Genomic DNA, 20,415 nt, shown 5'->3' on the forward strand with positions numbered 1-20,415 from the left:
GATGATGATGACGATGATAATGATGATGATGATATAATAATCCATTCATTACAACCTATTCTCCCCGTCCTTTTCGAACATGCGAGAAGTATGGTCTGTGCATTTCGACACTTATGGACCCGGAAATGAAGTCATCATCCGGAAGTCACATTACCGATATCGACATCATTGAGCGGAAATGACATCGTAAAGAAAATGATTGATCTTTGGTGACTGGGCTCTCTGTACACATGATTTGTAGAAAAATAAAAGTTAGTCAGTTATGCCCATCACTCCCCCTGGAGCATAGGCCGCTCACAACAGTCTGCCAGAGTCCTCTGTTCTGGGCTTCCCTTTCTAATTGTCTCCAGGTGTACCCCATCTTCTTGGTGTCTGCCTCGAGGTCACGTCGCCAGGTGTTTCTTGGCCTTCCTCTCTTCCGTTTGCCCTGGGGATTCCATTTCAGTGCCTGCCTGGTGATGTTACTGTCTGGCTTCCTCAGGGTGTGCCCGACCCATCTCCATTTTCTGCGCCGAATCTCGTCTTCAGCTGGCAGCTGGTTGGTACGCTGCCACAGGTCTGCGTTGCTGATAGTGTCGGGCCAGCGTATCTGGAGAATCCTTCTCAGGCAGCTGTTGATGAAGGTCTGCACTTTCCTGATGGTGGTCTTTGTTGTCCTCCATGTCTCTGCTCCATACAGAAGGACTGACTTGACGTTGGAGTTGAACAGCCTGATATTCGTGCTAATCGACACCTTGGAGCTCCAGATGTTCTTCAGTTGCACGAATGCTGCCCTCGCTTTGCCGATTCTTGCTCTGACGTCTGCGTCTGTGCCACCCTGCTTGTCGATGATGCTGCCCAAGTATGTGAAGGCCTCTACCTTTTCCAGCTTGCTCCCGTGCACTGTGACTGGGTCCTCTCTTGCTGTGTTGATCTTGAGGATCTTGGTCTTGCCCTTGTGGATGTTGAGGCCGACTTGTGATGAGGTGGCTGCCAGCTCTGTTTGTTTGTCCTGCATTTGCTGGTGACTGTGGGAAAGCAGGGCCAGGTCATCCGCGAAGTCCAGGTCATCTAGCTAGTCAAGTAGTGTCCACTGGATTCCGTTTCTTCTGTCCGCTGTTGATGTTTTCATGGTCCAGTCGATTGCCAGGAGGAAGAGGAAAGGTGACAGGAGACAGCCTTGCCTGACTCCAGTCTTCACCTCAAATCAAAACGATGGCGGAGGAAGAAATCATGACTGAGGTCGATCTTGAACCGCAAAGTCTGCCCCTCAAAAATCTCCATGAGCATGTCGTTCCAGTCAGACGTGTCCCCGTTCCAACAGATGTTGTACATGGACTTGGTTTTTACTCGCTGATCTAAAAATAGTTTTTGATCAGTAGTTCATGTTGGTGGGTACGACTGGCTTCCAAGTTGTACCGGTAAAGGTCGCTAATCTCTGGAGCGATATTAGAATGGTCCAAATTCACAGAATACGATGTCAGATCCAGTTATTCTCGTCGGCGTCATTTAATATCATAATTTGAGAATAAGCAGTGAGGTAGTTTTCTTTTTCTGTTTGCAGCAGGGTCGGATGCTGTTGAAAAGCGTCTTTTCTCGTAAGCTCTTTATCACAGACCAATGGGAAACTTTTTGTTGGTGCTTTGTCTGACATGACGGTTGCGACTGCATATGTATAAAAAATAAATAAATTATTTTTTTTTTTTTAAACCCACTTCCAACAACCGATGGGCACTCCGGGCATGAGAATGAAGTTTTTCAATGCACTGAACGATGCCCTCATCATTGACCTGACAGCGGCCTTGCAGCAGCTGGAACAGGACAAGAGCACCGGTTGTATCATGATCACAAGAGGGGAAAGCGTTTTTTCTGTGGCTGCCCGTGAACCGGAAATGAGTCAGAAGACACAGCAGCAAGTGATGAAAGAGGACTTACTTGCCAAGTACTGTACTGTCTCCGAGTGCAGGAACCCTATTACTGCAATGCAGCTTTCAACAAAGGATACCATAGCCACAGTCGTGCACTGTGAAAACCCCAGATGGCGTTGAATATCAACAGAATAGATGACACCCATGAGTGATGAAAACAGAGACCAGGCTTCACATCACACGGTCAGACCAACTGACGCCAGCCCTCAGCACTCCTAAAAAGTACATTTGTGAAGACTTCTTGCTGCCTATGCATGGGAATTATCCTTGCGTTGAGTACTAACCAAGTTGTCTTGGTTTATATCCTTGTTTGATGTGGTTAAAAAGAGACTGACTTATTGACACTGCTTTCCTTCCCTGATGTGCTAGTGATAATAACGTTATCTTGCTCCATCAGTCCATGATCTGAAATGTATAATATGGAAGATAAGGACAAATTGATAATGCTAAAGTGTTCCAGCAGTTAAGAACATTGCCAGCATAGTGCACCACTCAAGGTCAATCAAGCTGTGTTGTTTTGTGATGAAGAACACCGAAATGAGGATACGGTTCTATATATACATAAAGACAAGAAAACTGAAAGTGACATTGTTTCTTTGTATCAAAACAGTAACAAATCATGTTCCCACAATGTGTACAACTATCTAAAAAGAGGGGATGTGGTTATCCAGTTTTATATGTGAAGTTTGGCCAATGTAAGGTATTGCAGCAGCCCTGAGAAATAACTGGTACCGCTGCTCAAGGAGTGTAGACCATATCTCTGCCTCTCCCCTCTTTCCTTGCATGCCATGGCATTTCCACGCTGACTCTCACTGTGTGTAGGCCTTTCTGTACTGTAGCTTACAGATGAACAGAATAAAGTTTTCAAAAGTCCCACCAGTGTTCTCTCTGGATGTAATGAATGACCCCAACAACAACAACAAAAACAAAAACAACATTCGTATCATTATTACAATCTAAAGGCCTACAACACTACAGCACAGTACAGTTCAGCCAACAAGATCCCCCGATGATGGCCGATATTGCTCCAGTTGGAGCAACCGGCAGATGGCGTTGCATTTGGGGTGCACGCACTGGAAAAAGTCCGCCATGCCTTGCTCATGTCGGTCGAAGGGAGACGACCGCGCCCTTAGCCTGCCGACTGAGTGCAGCACTGGGTCTGTAAGGTAGATCACTCCTTTGTTGTCGTCTGGCACACAGCCCTGGAGACAGAACAAAACTGGATGTCAACTTGTAATGAACAAACAAAACAAGCCAACGGATGGTCAAACCCAGCGAGGCAAGAAAAAACAACAAACAAAACCGTTTCTGATGGAAAAGAGGAAATCAAGGTATAATAAGGTTGGCCTAGTCTGTGTATCCACGGGATTAAGGTAAAAGGTCCAATAGCCTCGAACTCTGATGACTGTGATAGAATGAAATCAAGAGGATGAGGATGGGGGGAAACGTTCAGGCCCACTTTCCACGGACAGGCGCTTTTCCAAATTGGTTAGGCGTTGGATTTCTGATCCAGTCATCAGAGTTCGAGGACCTTTTTCGACATCAGTGGTGTTCCCTTGTGTCCTTGGGAAAGACCAGCACTCGACTCGATTTTCCTCACAGCCCAGTGTGAATGTGTACCTGGCTTTATCTAAAGTGGCCGAAGGAGAGGACTGGGTCCCACATATAAGATGTTGACACACTGAGTGATTGTATATGTATATATTTGATCACTTCGCGTTTACAGTATCCTGAATGCTGTCATAATCATATGATAAACAGGCATCTGGATAAATCAATACCCTAAATACAAGGATCCATACGTAACACGTAACACGCATGTAAAGCATATTAATTTTATAAATGGTCGACAGAGGATCGACCTGTTCCTTTCCTTGCCTTCTGAATGAAACTTCACTGTCATAGATTAACACATCGTATGAAAGTAGTTTAAAATATGAGAGACTGAAACAAAAACGCGGATAGAGATGATACAGGTCCACGGTCCATTAAAAGTGAATTATCAAAATCGATGTCCATACTCAGAAGACAGACATGTTAACTGTAGGATTTAGGGGGAAGATAGAATATAGACACAGTCTATACTGAGAAGACATACAGACATGTTGACTGTCAAATTATGGTGGAAATTATGTATACATACAGACAGGTGAAAGTGTATGTATGCACACACACCTGAAGGTCCACCACCATGAAGCGGCCCTGACTGCAGACGTAGGAGAAGTGGGAAAAGGCAGTGGCCACCTGTGTGCCCGTGGCCAGGTGGGGGCGGTGGCTGGCCAGGTAGGAGGCGTTATTGGTGATCTTGTCGTAGCGGCCGTCCATGTAGGGCTCCACGTTCAGCCAGTCCACTACCTCGCCCTTCTCGTTCACCACTTGCAGGTGCACGGCCGGCAAGAAATGGATCTGGACATTCGTACGCACGTGGTCATCAATGTCAGTGATGAATATCTTTATTTACTTATATTTTTTACTCACTTGTGTAAACAAAGTGAGTCTATGTTACAACCCAGTGTTCGGATGTGTGTGTGTGTGTGTGTGTGTGTGTGTGTGTGTGTGTGTGTGTGTGTGTGTGTGTGTGTGTGTGGGTGTGTGTGTGGGTGTGTGTTTGTCTGTATGCATGTATGTCTGTGTGTCCCTGGTAAACTTTAACATTGCCGTTTTCTCTGGAAGTACCTCGTCTGGCAAATTTGGCATAAACATAATAGGAAAAAATCTTCACAGTCATACCAACAACAGGTTGTAAGTCTCCCAAATTAACGCGGCCATATTTTCGGATCATTAACGGTTTATTTCGTTGAGGTTTGTTCCGGAATCTAAAAACGCCACTAACCGGCTCCTTGTTGCCAGAACGTCGGCTATGCTTGTTACGAAGACGGCATGACATCGTTTTTCTTGTTCGCAGTTACAAGAAAAGAAATACTAATTCTGGACAGGACACATTCAGTGACACTAACTTCACCATCGACGTGTTTTCTGCATATGGATATTCTAAAGTGGATAGTGTATTTACTGGAACGAACATAAAAGAAAAAATTAATCGAACGTTTCTTTTAGTTTCGGTCCGCCTTTTTTCGGACTGGTTTGTGCAGATCCGGCTATACATGTTTGAGTGTGCCTGAGATTATGTCAACATCTCCTTTACGGCCAAATTAAATAATCGAGATATGTCAAGAAAACATAATTAAAATGGTGTTATTACCTCAGATACAATGATATTTTTATCACGCTAAAAAAGACTTGGTCGAGTGACATCAGATGCGCTGTAGCGTTGGGTATTAGGGCCAGCTTGTTAGGTGATTTTTAACATTTTTTCTTTATTTTTTGTGATTTTTCAATATTTTGCACAATGATACTTTAGGGGTGTAGGGGGCTCTGGATAGAGGTAGTACCTTTGATGTCTGGCAGCTGTGCTCCTTCGGGAGCAGACGGGCATCACTGGTCCTCATCCATCTCCTAAAGCTCTCACGTGTTGGCTCCAAGCGCCACACCCTGGTACACCGCCTCAGCTGGCGGGCTAAACCACGTGAGGGGGTGGTGTTGACACTGCACCACTAGGGGGCGGAAGAGCTGCACAGCCAGCCAACGGCTAGGGCGGAAGGGCTTCCAGCAAGCTCAACGACTAAGTGTCCGGGGTCAAGGCGACCACCCAGGTATTGGGTGACCTCGGCTGTGACCAACGACCTGGAGAGGGATGGGCTCCGCCAGGCCACTCAGCCCAAGACACACCATGATGATGACAACCCCCACTTATTCCATACCGGATCGGTCGCCGCCCGGGTCACCAAGGACCGCGTCTTCTGCTGCACACCAGGGCAGAGGCGAAAAATATGCTACTGGTAACACCTCAGCAAAAATCAGAGGCAGAGACAACATCGTGATTGGCACATGGAACGTCAGAACTCTCCGTGCAGCAGGAAAAATCAAAGAACTGACATACGAGATGGAACGATACAACTGGAACATCATAGGGCTTTGTGAAGTACGCTTGAAGAACATTAAAGATCTCACAACTGAAGAAGGCCACAAACTGTACTACAGTGGCAAAGAAGACCGCCACGAGCATGGGGTAGGCTTCCTCGTCCTCAAGAACATCACAAACTGCATCTTGGGATGTCGCCCAGTTTCAAGCCGCATCATCACCATTCGGCTCAAAGCCTCACCATTCAACATCACGATCATACAGGCGTACGCACCTACCTCTGACTACGAGGACAGCGAGGTTGAGGCATTCTACGACCAACTACAAGACATCGTGAACCAAGCACCACGGAAGGACATACTTGTGGTGCAGGGCGACTGGAACGCAAAGGTTGGAGCAGACGCACAGCCAAACTGGCAAGGCAACTGCGGTCCTTTCTGCAATGAGGCATCCAACGACAGAGGTCTCAGATTGTTGGAGTTTGCCAGATACAATGACCTCATATTGGCAAACACGCTTGGAGCGCACAAAAAATCCAGAAGATGGACCTGGCAAAGCCCTGGCGGAGACTACAACAACCAGATCGACTACATCCTGGTGAAGAAACGCTTTCGGTCCTGCATCAACATCGCCAGGACCAGAAGCTTCCCAGGGGCAGACGTGGGCAGCGACCACAACCTGGTCATGATGACCTTCCGACTCCGCCTCAAGAAGATCGCAAAGCAAGGTACCACACGAATGAGATTCGACCTCGAGAAACTGAAAGACCCAGAGGTTGCAGAATCTTTCAAAGCCATGATTGGAGGAAAATTCGCCGCACTGACCATCTTGCAGGACGAAGAGGTGAACATCGACAGAGAAACAACTGCACTTAACACTGCAGTGACTGAGACTGCCAAGAAGTTCTGGGCACAAAACGACCAGTGAAGAAGCCCTGGGTCACCCCTGACATCCTCGAACTATGCGATAAACGAAGAGCACTGAAGAACAAGGAAGGCACCCCTGAAGGAACAAACAAATACAGGACCGCCAACAACAAGGTCAAATCCAGCATGAGAAAAGCAAAAGAAAACTGGATAGAACAACAGTGCTCAGAGATTGAAGACAACCTGCAAAAGAACAACTCAAAAAGAGCGTACGCAACTGTCAAAAACTTGACAACAGCCAAGCAAGGACGAGTCAGCACCATCCAGGACAAATCAGGGAAGTGCCTCATTGAAGAAAAAGACATCCTACAGCGCTGGACTGAATAGTGCTCCGAGTTGTACAACCATGACACCAAAGGTGACACTTCAGTTCTGAACTGTCCCCCATCAACCAACAACGACAGCCAGCCAATTCTTCGGGAAGAAGTAGAGGCAGCAGTGAAGACACTGAAAGCAGGGAAGTCAGCTGGCGTCGACAACATTCCCGCCGAACTGATTCAAGCTGGAGGCGAAGCGGTGATTGATGCCCTCACCACCATCTGTAATAAGATCCTGCAGACGGGAGAGTGGCCAACCACCTGGACACAATCATTGGTCATCACAATCCCCAAGAAGGGCAATCTACAACAGTGCAAAAACTACCGCACTATCAGCCTAATCAGCCACCCCAGCAAGGTCATGCTAAAGGTCCTTCTCAACCGACTGAAGCCGCAAGCAGAAATGATCATCGCCGAAGAGCAGGCCGGCTTCAGAGCAGGGAGAAGCACAACAGAACAAATCTTCAACCTGCGCTTGCTGTGCGAGAAATATCTCCAGCACCAAAGAGACCTCTACCACGTCCTCACTGACTTCAAGAAGGCGTTCGACAGGGTATGGCACGCTGCCTTATGGGCCACCATGCACAAATTCAACATCAGTGAAGACATCATCCAAGCCATACAGAACCTATACGAAAGAGCAACCAGTGCAGTCCTCTTCAATGGTAGCACGGGTAACTGGTTTAGAACCACGGTCGGAGTCAGACAGGGCTGTCTACTCTCTCCCACTCTCTTCAACCTCTTTCTTGAAAGGATCATGACTGACGCCCTGGAAGATCATGTGGGAACTGTCAGCATTGGAGGCAGAGTCATCACCAACCTGCGCTTTGCCGATGACATTGATGGCCTGGCAGGAGAAGAGAAAGAACTCGAAGAACTCGTGCACAAACTTGACAAGACATCATCAGCCTACGGCATGGAGATCAGTGCCGAGAAGACCAAGGTTATGACCAACAACAGCCAAGGCGTAACGTCCAACTTGCACGTAAACGGTGAAAAACTGGAAGAAGTCTCCTCCTTCAAATACTTGGGTGCCATTGTGTCAGACGAGGGTTCGAAACCAGAGGTCCTGTCCAGAATCGCGCAGACTACTGCCGCACTGAGTCGATTGAAGACTATATGGAAGGACAAAAAGATCTCCCTCTCGTCCAAAATCAGACTAATGCGCTCCCTCATCTTCTCAATATTTCTATACGCTTGCGAATCCTGGACCCTCACTGCAGAACTCCAGAGAAGAATCCAGGCCCTGGAAATGAGATGCTTCCGCAAGATCCTGAACATTACATACAAAGACCACATCACAAATGAGGAAGTGAAAAGAAGAGTCCAAAACGCCATTGGCCCATTCAAAGACCTGCTAACCACAGTGAAGGAACGCAAGCTCCGCTGGTATGGACACGTCACACGATCAGACGGCCTAGCCAAGACCATCCTGCAGGGTACCGTACAAGGAAGGAGGAAGAGAGGCAGACAGAGAAAGCGGTGGGAGGACAACATCAAAGAGTGGACGGGCCTGCCATTTGCCACAACTCAAAGGGCCGCTGAGGACCGAGGCAGGTGGCGCGAGCTGACCAGGCAGTCATCCATGGTGCCCCAACGACCCACCCACGGGTCAAGGGATAGATGAGATGAGACTTTAGTATCGCTATTTTCAATATTTACCATCCCAAAAATAAAATAAATGTGCTAAAATAGTTTATTTGCATGTTTTCAAACCTGCATGCAATGTTTGTTTACAAAACGATCACGTCATTAAATATGCAAAACCTTTGTACCACCGTATCTCAACTTCTACAAGGCGTACACACAAAAAGGAAACACCAAAATATTCAGCAAAAATCCCTCTATTGGGGTCAAATGCTTGCCAACATTGGCCAAAACAAGCATTTTCATTGGTTCCTGTTTACATGAGGCTATGGTACAGGGCCCCCCCGCTCCCAGCCAATGAGATGGCTTCTTTCTTCTGCTTTCGGCATTAGCGTCACAGGCCTTCAAGCTTCCGTTGTGAGCGAAACAAGTGTGTCAGTTCAGAGAGGCTCGTTTTTTGACTCACTTGTGTAAACAAAGTGAGTCTATGTTTTAACCCGGGGTTCAGTTGTCTGTGTGTGTGTCTGTGTGTCCGTGGTAAACATTAACATTGACATTTTCTTTGCAAATACTTTGTCAGTTGACACCAAAGTAGGCATAAAAGTAGGAAAAATTCATTTCTTTCCAGTCATCTTGTTTAAAACAATATTGCACCTCTGGGATGGGCACAAAAAAATAATAAAAGAAGCCAAATTATATGCAAACTGCATTTACTGTTATATTTATAATTTTTGTATTCTCTAAACTTGGCACTTTGATCTGGTATTCTGACACAACAACAAGAGCAGTCATTGTTATCACTTTTTGTTCAAACAGGAACTTCTTTTGCTAAGCATGGAAGTTTTATTTATTTTGCAAACGTTTTGGTGCAGATAGTAAAAAATGGAAATTAATCTGTAATTAATGCTAGGGGACTTAATTTGCTTTAAACTGATCTTTCTCATCTTAAACATTACATTTTGAAATTATACTCAATACATAAAAAGCTTGTGTGTTTTACTCTCAGTGTACAGGGCTTTCACTATGTTCATTCGCCCAAGTGGTCTTTTTCGGAAAATACTAAAATCAATAGGACGAGTGGACTTCATAGATCTGTTGGCTGAGCCCTGAAGGTCATGGGCAAAAATCAATTGCGTACACATATTTATACATATTCAAAGCGCGTGCTCATATTCTTCGCGAACGCGAACGATGCCATTTTGTTTCAAGTTGCTGACCTGCCCGTTCAATCCTATATTCAGTGGACAATACATGATAACATGTGATGGAAAGTTGGAGAAGGAGACCGTTAAATATTTATTCAAAGAAAGGTTTGTGAACGCCTCATCACTTACTGGATTATGCCCCAAACTGCCATAAAAATATCCATAGAATCAGTCGGAATTCACATTTAAAAATTGTAAACCATGCGAGTTAATACCCTTGAATTAATCACGATGAAACGAAAAAATTTCCAGTCTTGACTTTTCTCAAAATGAAGTCCTTTTCACTTCATAGGACGTTTAGAAGTACTTGTACTTGGCTCTACATGTTATTAGTTTAACAAAATACTAAATTTTCATATCAACTTTAAAACTATAAAACTAGAATGAACATAAAAGAGAAATTGAATCGACCGTGTCGTACTACATTCCCGGCGGGTGTAACTAAACTTGTACATCTATCTAGATCTAGAGAAAACGGCTAAATGTTGCAGTGTGATTGCGCGATAGCCACGTCTCCTTTACCGCGGACTTAAAAAGAATTTTTTATTGCCCTTAAAGATTTTTTGATTGCCCAAGATACACCAGAATAATATGATTTAAACAGCGTTCTCACTGCGAATACCGCAATTCATTAATTTTATCGCCCTTTAAAAAAAGTATGTTCAAATAATAAATTTTAGAACGTCAGTTAAGGAGCCACGATAGTGTAATGGATAAGACAGTTTCTTCTCACCCGAACACGCGGGGTTCGAATCTGGTTAGGACTTTTTTTTTTCTTTTTTTTTTAACCCGAAGCTTTATAATAACAAATACAGAACACATTGTAACGATCAGATTTTGTTTGTTTTTTGAGTGTATCACAAGTGAGTCTTGAAAGCCTTGCCTCTCTTGTTTTTTGTTGTTTAAAAAAAAAAAAATTATATTGTTTTGGTTTAGTGTTGATCATTTTGATCATTATCATGGGCAAACCAAAGAAGGTGAGGTCGGATAGGCGCAAGAAGAGACAGTTTTATGGTAACAGATTCACAAAAAGTGATAAGTCAGAGAGCAAAGACAGTGACAGAAGTGAGAGATCAGCCGACGCTGAACAAACACATGGCGATCGGCCCCACTAGCTCAGACTCACTGGTTGAACAAGACTATCCAGCGCCATCAACTTCTTCTGCTACTAAATTAGACTCAAAATTAGGAGAAGAAAGTGTTCAATTTGATAAAGATGATTCTTTGACTGGAGTTAGGTTTGTTGACTGTGAGAACTTGGTAGATTTTGTGTCTCAGCTGCTGTGTCCCAAATATAAACAACCACTAGGTGCAAACAAACGCCTGTTTCTTATGAAAGAGGACAAAATTTCCATGGCATCTAAATTTACTTTTCATTGTCAATGCAGTCACACAATAGTCTTGACACTTCTAAAAAGTGTGGCAAAACTCATGAAGTGGATAGGAGGTTTACACGTGCAATATTTGCCTCAGGCAAACACTATACATGTGGAAAGAAATTTTTAGGTAACATGAACATGCCCCCACCCCCACAGACCGGGAGCTGGTCACTTCATAAGAAAAGGATACTGAAAGCAACAAAGAAAGTACCAAAAGCAAGCAAAGAAAAAGCAGCTAGGGAAATCAAAGATAGCCAAGGAAAAAACATTACAGTATCATGTGATGGTACGTATCAATGCCGGGGCTTTCAGAGTAAGATTGGGGTAGTGACGGTGCTTTCTGTACATGGCAAACAGTCAAAAGTTCTTGATACTGAGACTTTATCTAACCACTGTGACTCATGTGCCAAGAATAGAAAGAAGAAGACTGATGTAGATTTTCAGACCTGGAGAGAAATTCATGAGAGGAAAGGTGAGTGTGACAAAAACCACACAGGGTCTGCGGGGGCAATGGAACCGGCCGGGACAGAAACTATTTTCCGTCGTTCACAGACATTATATGGCCTAAAGCATACAACATTTTTAGATGGGGACAGCAAGTCATTTTCTACTCTAACAAAGGCAGACCCACCAGTGTATGATACCAACATAGAGAGATTTAGAGTGCTGTGGGCATGTACAAAAAAGGATGGGCAGACATCTCATGAAAACTGTCACTGAAAACAAAAACAAGCAATTCAAATTGCAAAATGGAAAAATCACAAAGGGGTTAGGGGGAAAGGGAAAGTTGACAAAAAAGGCTATTTTAAAAATTCAGGGTCATTTTGGGGCTGCCATTAGTCACATAGATGAGAAAGGATATTTGGGCAATATGGACGCATCGCAACAAACAGCATACAAATTGTGGAGGGTGGTGTCCGCCCAAAAGTGGAAAGGGAGATCCTAATAAAAATGCATTCCCAGAATATGTTTGCCAGCAAATCAAGCCTGTGTTTGAGGTGCTCACCCAAGACTCCCTCCTGAATAAATGTGCGCACGGTGGGTCACAGAACACGAACGAGAGTCTGGATAACATCATCTGGCAGCGGTGCCCCAAAACCTCTTTTGTAGGCAGGAAAAGACTTAGTCTAGCTGTAGAAGATGCCAGTGTTGTTTACAATGATGGGGAGAGTGGTAGACTTAGCATTTTTAGTGGATTAGGCATGCCACAAGGACACTATACAAAATTATGTTTTGAGGAGCTTGACCGTGCACGCATCGCAGCTTCATTCATTCAAGCAATGCCTGTGGTGAAGGATGCAAGAAGAAAAAGAACATATGAAGCTGCTCAGTTAGCTGAAGAAACTGAACTTAGCAGGTGCCCATGAGTAGCCTTGGTGAGTGTTATACATGCTGTTAACAGTCTTTACCTAACTTTTGTTGTTTTCAAACATTTAAATGCTGTTTCCTCAGTTTCAGCATTTTCGGAGAGTATGGTTACTAATGTCAGCCTAAAATCCACATTTTTTGTCATATTGAAATTTTCTGCACAGACTCATGACACATGTGGCTTTAAAATAGACTATTTCTAAAGGTGTTAGGTAAGAGAGAAGTGGGTTTAGAAATTTTCAGTTTTCATGTTTGTCACAATCACACTGTGGTCTTATGAAGTGAGATAGAGTTGGTTTTAGTCCATTTTAAGCATCTGACTGTGTTCTATCACAGTGCAAAGTTTGAAGTCAATTGAGTTAAAACTTTAGAAATTATGCTGACATTTGATAACCAACCCATCTCGCGACCACGCGTACAGTGATCTAAAGAAAATATTTTTTTTAAATGCTTAGATATATATAACAAGATTTTTGTTTATTGGCTCTAAAAGTATGATAACCAGACTGCAAGTTCACCAAAAATCAACAAAATCAGGAGATATTCAGAATTTGAAACCTAAAAACAAAAATGAAGAAAAAATGTTAAAAATCACCTAACAAGCTGGCCTTAGACAACTTGTTTCTGAACAGAACATCGGTGGTTCGATCCCGCTAGCAGGCCTTTTTTTTAATCTTTTTTTATAATTTTTTTTTAAAGCTTATTAATATCTAATTCAGGATAACTTTTTAACGATTTTTAATCTCCCCCCCCCCCCCCCCCTCCCTCCCTTCATGATTCCTTTGCAAGATACAGCACATGTCACAAGTGAGTCTTGAAGGCCTTGCCCCTCTCTTCTTTTTTTTTCTTTTTTTCTTTCCTTCTTTTTTATTTGGACAAGTTCTCTTTCATAGTTAATTTCTGGTTCTGTGTCAAAGCTCTTCAGGATTCTATTTCCAGACTTTCGCTTCTGTTTCTTGAATCAAGTGTGCTTCTGTTTCCAGGTCGAGGTCCTGTTTCTACGTCGGGTTCAGATTGCAGACTGATGTACCGTTCTCCTCCAAGCCCGAGGTCAGTGTTCTTACCACAGATTGTGACGTTCGTTTTCAAGGCTGTGGCGATGTTCTGTTTTTGCGTTGAGGTCAGATTCAGTTTCTAGGTTTGGGGTCACAGAATTCGGTTTCTAGGTCAAGGTCAGAGTTCTGTAAACTGAAGTAGGTCCAACAGTTCTGCTTCTAAGTCTAATTTAGGGTGGGGTTCTATTTCAAAATTGGGGTAGGTCCTAATTTATTTGTTGTACCCCATCCTTCTCTCCGCCGGATACCCGGACACGTAGAAGACAACAATCCCAGACAGTACTGAAACCTGGGAAGGAGTATCTTGATACTTTATTCGTCACAAGCTGTAACAAATGGTCATTTGCCATCAAAGCACAATGACAACATCTTTTCACAGAACCAGCAACAACGACTACCAAGTTTGTTTGAGTGCTGGTTAGCTATTGTTCACTTCAACTATGGCAACGAATAAAATTTGAATAAGGGTGACTCGCCATTATGCTGGATATGACTGAGACTCAAAACTGGGTGCACAGTTCACTCTCTTTGATCTCAGACCTGAACTATCGCCCTGTTACCCATACATCAAGCACAATCGTTCCATTTATTAGGAGAAATGGATTTGTAGGGATTCACATGAATGACGGAGGAAAGGAGAGCGCATATACAGTTAAGCGGAACTGTCTAAAATAACTCGGAATACACCTCCGTATCCCCATAACCAAATTTGTAACCAGAGTGGATCGATATAAGTTCAAACCTGGTGGGGGTAATTCCGCAGTCATTGATGAATAGCGCATTGTCTTTTTACAGTTTGGCTTAAAACATACACACCCACACCCAGACCCCCCCGACACACACAAACACACGCACGCCGCACACACACACACACACACACACACACACACACACACACACACACACACACACACACGCACGCACGGACGCACATACACATGCACGCACGCACACACCTAGACATAAACGCACGCACGCACACACACATGCACACACATATGCACGCGCGCACACATACACACACGCACGCGCGCTCGCTCGCTCGCACACACACACACACACACACACACACACACACACACACACACACACACACACACACACACACACACATCTAATATCACTCCAAGTGGAAAGACGTTAAACTGAAGACAACACACACACACACACACACACGCGCGCGCGCGCGCGCGTCACTTTACTGGGGAATTCGCCAACTGATGACAGGGAAGCGCTCTCTCTCTCTCACACACACACACACACACACACACACACACACACACACACCACTCAATACACGCACACGCGCGCATGCACTCTCCATATGCAAGGAAACATATTATCAGTTATTATGTGTACCGTGAGACTATCCGAGTGTTGACTGCCGAGGGCTTCATTGAACAGTGTGACGTAATATGACGCCATCATCTGGTCAGTGACATCTCTCATGTACTCTTGAGGTTTACGTTGTTTCCTGTACTTTTTTCCAACATACCTGGGAAAATAAACGCATGGTTTAGAATCAGAAGTTGCATTTCAGCCAGTTGTTTGTTTTGTTTTGTTTTGTCTGGAATAAACTGGAAAATAGGCAACGACGTGAAATGTTTTCGAAGTGCATGGTGAGTGTTATGTGGAAAAGGGAAATTTGACAATCGTATTAGAAGTCTTCAGGTCACAAAGGGAAATTATTATGTGTATAGGAAAGAACACACACACACACACACACACACACACACACACACACACACACACACACACACACACACACATCTTGTTACTTATTCTGAGGTGCATTGTACTCCAAAAGGTGTTCAATGCCCAGGGATAATACCACATACTCACTGTCCTAACTAAATATAACTCCGTTTTCATGATAAAATATACCACACGAGTGGATCGATTAAAGTTCAAACCCGAGGGGTAATTTCGTATTCATTTATGAATAATTATTGGGCATTAACATTTGGCTTAAAGCGTGCGCACGCATACAAGATACATGCTGCTTACAATGTTTCTGGTTTCCCATGTTTTCATGTATCAACAAAACAAATAAATAAATACAAAAAGAGAAGAAGAAGAAAAGTGTACAGCAGAGAAACGAATGTTTCCAATGGCCAATAAAGACGCATGCAGGACTTGAATACCCGGTCATATCGAGAGAAGTGTATTCCCTCACCTCTCCATCTTTGCGCCAGTATCTCACCTGGCCAGATGTTCTCCATGATGAAGGAAGCTGACGAGAGAAGCGTATCCTCTCTCGTCCATATCTATGTCCCAGTAACTAACCTGGCCAGATGTTCTCCCTGGTGAAGGAAGCTGACGAGAGAAGCGTATCCTCTTCCCTCCATATCTATGACCCCAATAGCTCACCTGGCCAGGGGTTCTCCCTGGTGAAGGAAGCTGACGAGAGAAGTGTATCCTCTTCCCTCCATATCTATGACCCCAATAGCTCACCTGGCCAGGGGTTCTCCCTGGTGAAGGAAGCTGACGAGAGAAGTGTATCCTCTTCCCTCCATATCTATGACCCCAATAGCTCACCTGGCCAGGGGTTCTCCCTGGTGAAGGAAGCTGACGAGAGAAGTGTATCCTCTTCCCTCCATATCTATGACCCCAATAGCTCACCTGGCCAGGGGTTCTCCCTGGTGAAGGAAGCTGACGAGAGAAGTGTATCCTCTTCCCTCCATATCTATGACCCCAATAGCTCACCTGGCCAGGGGTTCTCCCTGGTGAAGGAAGCTGACGAGGAAAGCGTCGCGGGACGCTCCGTGGGGACTGGCGTCGGTTAGGGGCAGGGCGTCACCCACATGGATCAGCGAGGACTGTTGGTGCCACCGGCCGGTCCACACGTTGAACGTCAGAACCACGGCCCCTGTGCCAACACCGCCACACACAGTGCAGGGGTGTCGTCCCGTTTCGCCTATTCCCGAATCGCCTATCACTAGATTGGTGATCCCCTATTCACAGTTCGCCCATGTACTCAGTTGTCCGGTGTGTGTATGTGAGCGTGAGAGCGAGCGAGCGCGCGCGCGCGCGCGTGTGTTCTTGTGTGTTCGTTCGTTCTTTAGTTTAGCGTCTTTTCACTATCAGTGATATTAGACGTTAAAAAAGGGGGGGGGGAAGGGGCAGAAGGGGGGTATGGGGGGAGGGGGGGGGGCAGGGAAGAGGAAAACAGAAAAAGGTAAACTAGAAAACTACCGTAAAATGCATAACTAACATGCAATTACATTTAACAGTAACAATTCAATAATAATAATGATAACAATCAGAAACCATAAACACAATTCTGAAGTGCATTAAAGGAATCTAGAAATAGGGCTATGAACTAATGCCTGTGAATGTTCGACCACAAGAACCTCGTCAGAAATAACTTTACAAAAATCATCTGCAGAATTATTATTCTCTTTGAAATACTTGGGCAAGAAGGTATGTAACTGCTGACAGTGAAACAATGATGCAAGCTGAACTGCTTACCACAGATGCATGTAACTTTTTTTTTTTTTTTTACTGTACTTTATCTTCTTGTGTGTGTGTGTGTGTGTGTGTGTGTGTGTGTGTGTCTGTCTGAGAGATGGAGACAGACAGAGAGACATACGGATACAGATGTTTTATTGAACACAGGCCCTGGCCCCTCATGAGCGGGTGATGTAAACAAACATTACATGACAGAAAGACGTACAGAAGCAGAGAAGCTCAATAGGAGAAACAGGAATGGCGAGTAGGCGAAACGAGACAAAGGGTCAGTCTGAAGCGGCCACTGAGGGTCGCAGTACGATGAAAGAGTAGGCGAAACGGGAATAAATCAAATCACAGGAGTCTGTTCAAGCGAAAGTACACAGCTGTAAGTATATTGTATGGGTTCAGTTCGTGTCCGTCCCTCTTGTTTCGGTCAATTATTGAACATCAGTGCAACACAGTGACTTGGCACAATCACCTTCAGGTGTAACGCGAGGGCAAGCTTATTGTTTGGTAGGTTTAGATAATTTTACGTCACTGTCTGACGCTGGGAACAGTACTGTGCCTGATGCATGGTACTAGATCTCATTCTCACACTGTTTAACATGTTCACTATATTCAGAAGTCTAAGAACACAATGTATATAAAAAATATATCTGCAGGCATTAAAAATACTCACTGTGTACTTGTTCCTGTTGAGGCGGTTGCCACGTGCACGTGCTGTCCTCTGCTTGTTGCTGGATATGGTGATGTTGGAGCAGACCAGACAGCAAACTATCGGATTCGCACTTCTGGATGTCCTCAGTATTTTCGTGGCTTTGTGGGGACGAAGAGCACGTTGAGATGTCTGGTGTTAGCGGTGTTGATGATTTGGTCGAGGCATTCTGGTCCACGGTGGAACACCCTGATGTGGGCTGGCTGCAGCTGAGGCAGGCATGCCGGGTTGTCCTGTGGACATTCTCCTCAGTGTGTAACGGAGTCAGGGCCTGCAGACCGTGTACATCGAAAGGAGGTTTCCAGGCCTGGCCGTTATCATTGGATGCGTCGGAATCTGTTGACACACTGTTGGCAGTGTCATAGGCAGAGTTCGCTGCTTCCTTTTTGAACATACCGAAGAGGTTGGCTGAGCCACTGGATGAGGCACTGAATGAGGCACTGGATGAGGCACTGAATGAGGCACTGGATGAGGCACTGGTGCTGACTGAGATTGACAGAGCATCCAGATCATCGTCCTCCTCGTCCTCCGCGCTGTCCTGGTCCTGCAGACTGCTTTCCGCTTCAGGGGCCAGGGCGGGCCAGGTGGCTGCCCTCAGCTCCTCCCGGCTCAGAGCCAGACCCACGTACCTTTCCTTCACCTGGCTGCCCACCCTCCTCCTGCCCCCTCGCTGCTTGGAGCTGGACACGGCGGGGAAAGTGGACGCTCTGGCTGAAGACTCCACTGTCACACCTCGCTGTTCTGGTTCACCTGAAGGCGACACTGTCACACCTCGCTGTTCTGGTTCACCTTCTGCTGATGTGGGCATTGGTTCCACAGGGAAAGCTTTCACAAGTTCTGGATGGGTGTTGTATGCTGCGCTGGTTCGCGTGGACATTCTCTTAGTGTTACAGTGTGGTCCTTTGGGTTGTGAGTGGTCAACAATATCTTCAACGTCATGACCGCACTCCTGTCCTGTTGGGTTTGCCGAGTTCGCTTCATCTGGAGTTGCTAGTGGGCTGACGGGTGTGCTGATACTGGTGTTCCCTTCTCTGGGTCCATCACCGCTGATTATCAGGATTGTCTGTTCTGGGCAGAACCCCGTACTTGAGTTTGAAAGATGACAGCTATCTTTTTGATGTAGTTCTTCTTCTTGCAGATCCTCAGTTTGACTGTAAATCGTGACACGTGACATATCGTCGTGCCGTTGCGCAGCGTAAGCGTCGCTGATATCTGGATTTGAACTGCTGTGTGCGGGTGTAAGCATATGACTTGGGCTGTTGTTTGATTTCAGATCATTTGAGCCGCGTTGTTGTGGTGTGAGGAAAGTATTTGAGTGGCTCTGTTCTGCTGCCACATCTTTGGAATTCTTTTGGTCTGAGCCAGTGAGAGCAACTGAGCTGGTCTGACCATGACTTGAGCTGGTATGACCATGACTTGAGCTGGTTTGACCATGACCTGAGCTGGTTTGACCATGACTTGAGCTGGTTTGACTTGAGCTGGTTTGACCATGACTTGAGCTGGTTTGACTTGAGCTGGTCTGACCATGACTTGAGCTGGTCTGACCAAGACTTGAGCTGGTCTGACCATGACTTGAGCTGGTTTGACCATCAGTGGAACTTGCCTCTTTTGATCCGGAAACGGAACCGTTTGATTCTCCGCCTTCATCTCCTGTACTGGCCTGAGTGACGTGGCCGAGATTTGTGTCTTCGTGATGTAAGCTTTGAGGTGTTCTCACGTGTGGTACCTGGTTGTCCAGATCAGCATGGACATGTGATGAGTCGGAGGAGACAGTTTTCAAGAACATCTCAGAGGATGGCGTACTACGATCATCCCCATCCTCACCGTGGTCATCGTCTTTATCCGTCCACTGGAGTTTGGACAGTCCCAGCAGGGCCAGCGCCTTGTTCAGGAGTTCAACAGACTGAGCGGTGTGTGTGAAGGAATCGGAGGGCAGTGCAGTTTGCTGGGCTGGAGGAGGCTGCGTTCTCTCCCTGTAGCCGCCACAGCACATGGCCGTGTACAGCTTCAGGCTGAGGCTCTCCAGCCTGCCCGCGTGCTGCCTGTCTGCCGGAGCCCACGAGTGGAAGAGCACCAGACTGGCCAGGTGCACCGCGCGGACAAACTCCACGAAAGACTCCACGTTCTGCAGGCTGGCCACGGACCTGTAGCCGCCCAGGCTGCCCCGGATCTCCCCCACGATCTGCTGCAGGTGCCGCTGGAAGTGGATGGGGCATCGGTTCTGGACTGCGAACATCAGAAGGGATTCGTCTGCAACCAGCTGGAACAAAGTGTAGATGAAGGTGACGCATGTAACGGAGGTGATGATGATGATGATGATGATGATATGGATACTTACATAGCGCCTGTCCTCGGTCAGAGACCAAGCTCTAAGCGCTTTACGAACATTAATCATTTGCACAACAGGCTGCCTACCTGGATAGAGCTGACCGACAGGTGCCTTTGGGCGCTCATCAGTTGTTTCCTGTATCAGGTTTCAGTCACGCACATACTCGCACTAACATGTAAAGTTTTACGTGTATGGCCACTGTGTTAATTTACCTCGCCATGTAGGCAGTTATGTTCCGTTTTCGATGTGTGC

At 45.6% G+C, this 20,415-nt stretch overlaps 1 protein-coding gene across 2 annotated transcripts in view; it reads right to left on the reverse strand.

Annotated features, from left to right (window-relative positions):
• Positions 1-2,894: 2,894 nt before the first annotated feature.
• The window catches only part of LOC143284787 (uncharacterized), a 30,462-nt gene continuing 12,941 nt past the window's right edge, over positions 2,895-20,415 (reverse strand). For both annotated transcript variants that reach the window (XM_076591807.1, XM_076591808.1), the window contains 5 exons: positions 17,799-20,094; positions 16,373-16,535; positions 15,026-15,161; positions 4,083-4,313; positions 2,895-3,109 (listed from right to left, as the gene is read on the reverse strand). In XM_076591807.1, coding sequence (XP_076447922.1) covers positions 2,897-3,109; positions 4,083-4,313; positions 15,026-15,161; positions 16,373-16,535; positions 17,799-20,094 — 3,039 coding nt within the window. In that variant the 3' untranslated portion in view covers positions 2,895-2,896. The remainder of the gene's footprint in view (positions 3,110-4,082; positions 4,314-15,025; positions 15,162-16,372; positions 16,536-17,798; positions 20,095-20,415) is intronic.

The sequence above is a fragment of the Babylonia areolata genome, chromosome 8 (genome assembly GCF_041734735.1).
Source record: "Babylonia areolata isolate BAREFJ2019XMU chromosome 8, ASM4173473v1, whole genome shotgun sequence".
Taxonomy (NCBI): Eukaryota; Metazoa; Mollusca; class Gastropoda; order Neogastropoda; family Buccinidae; genus Babylonia; species Babylonia areolata.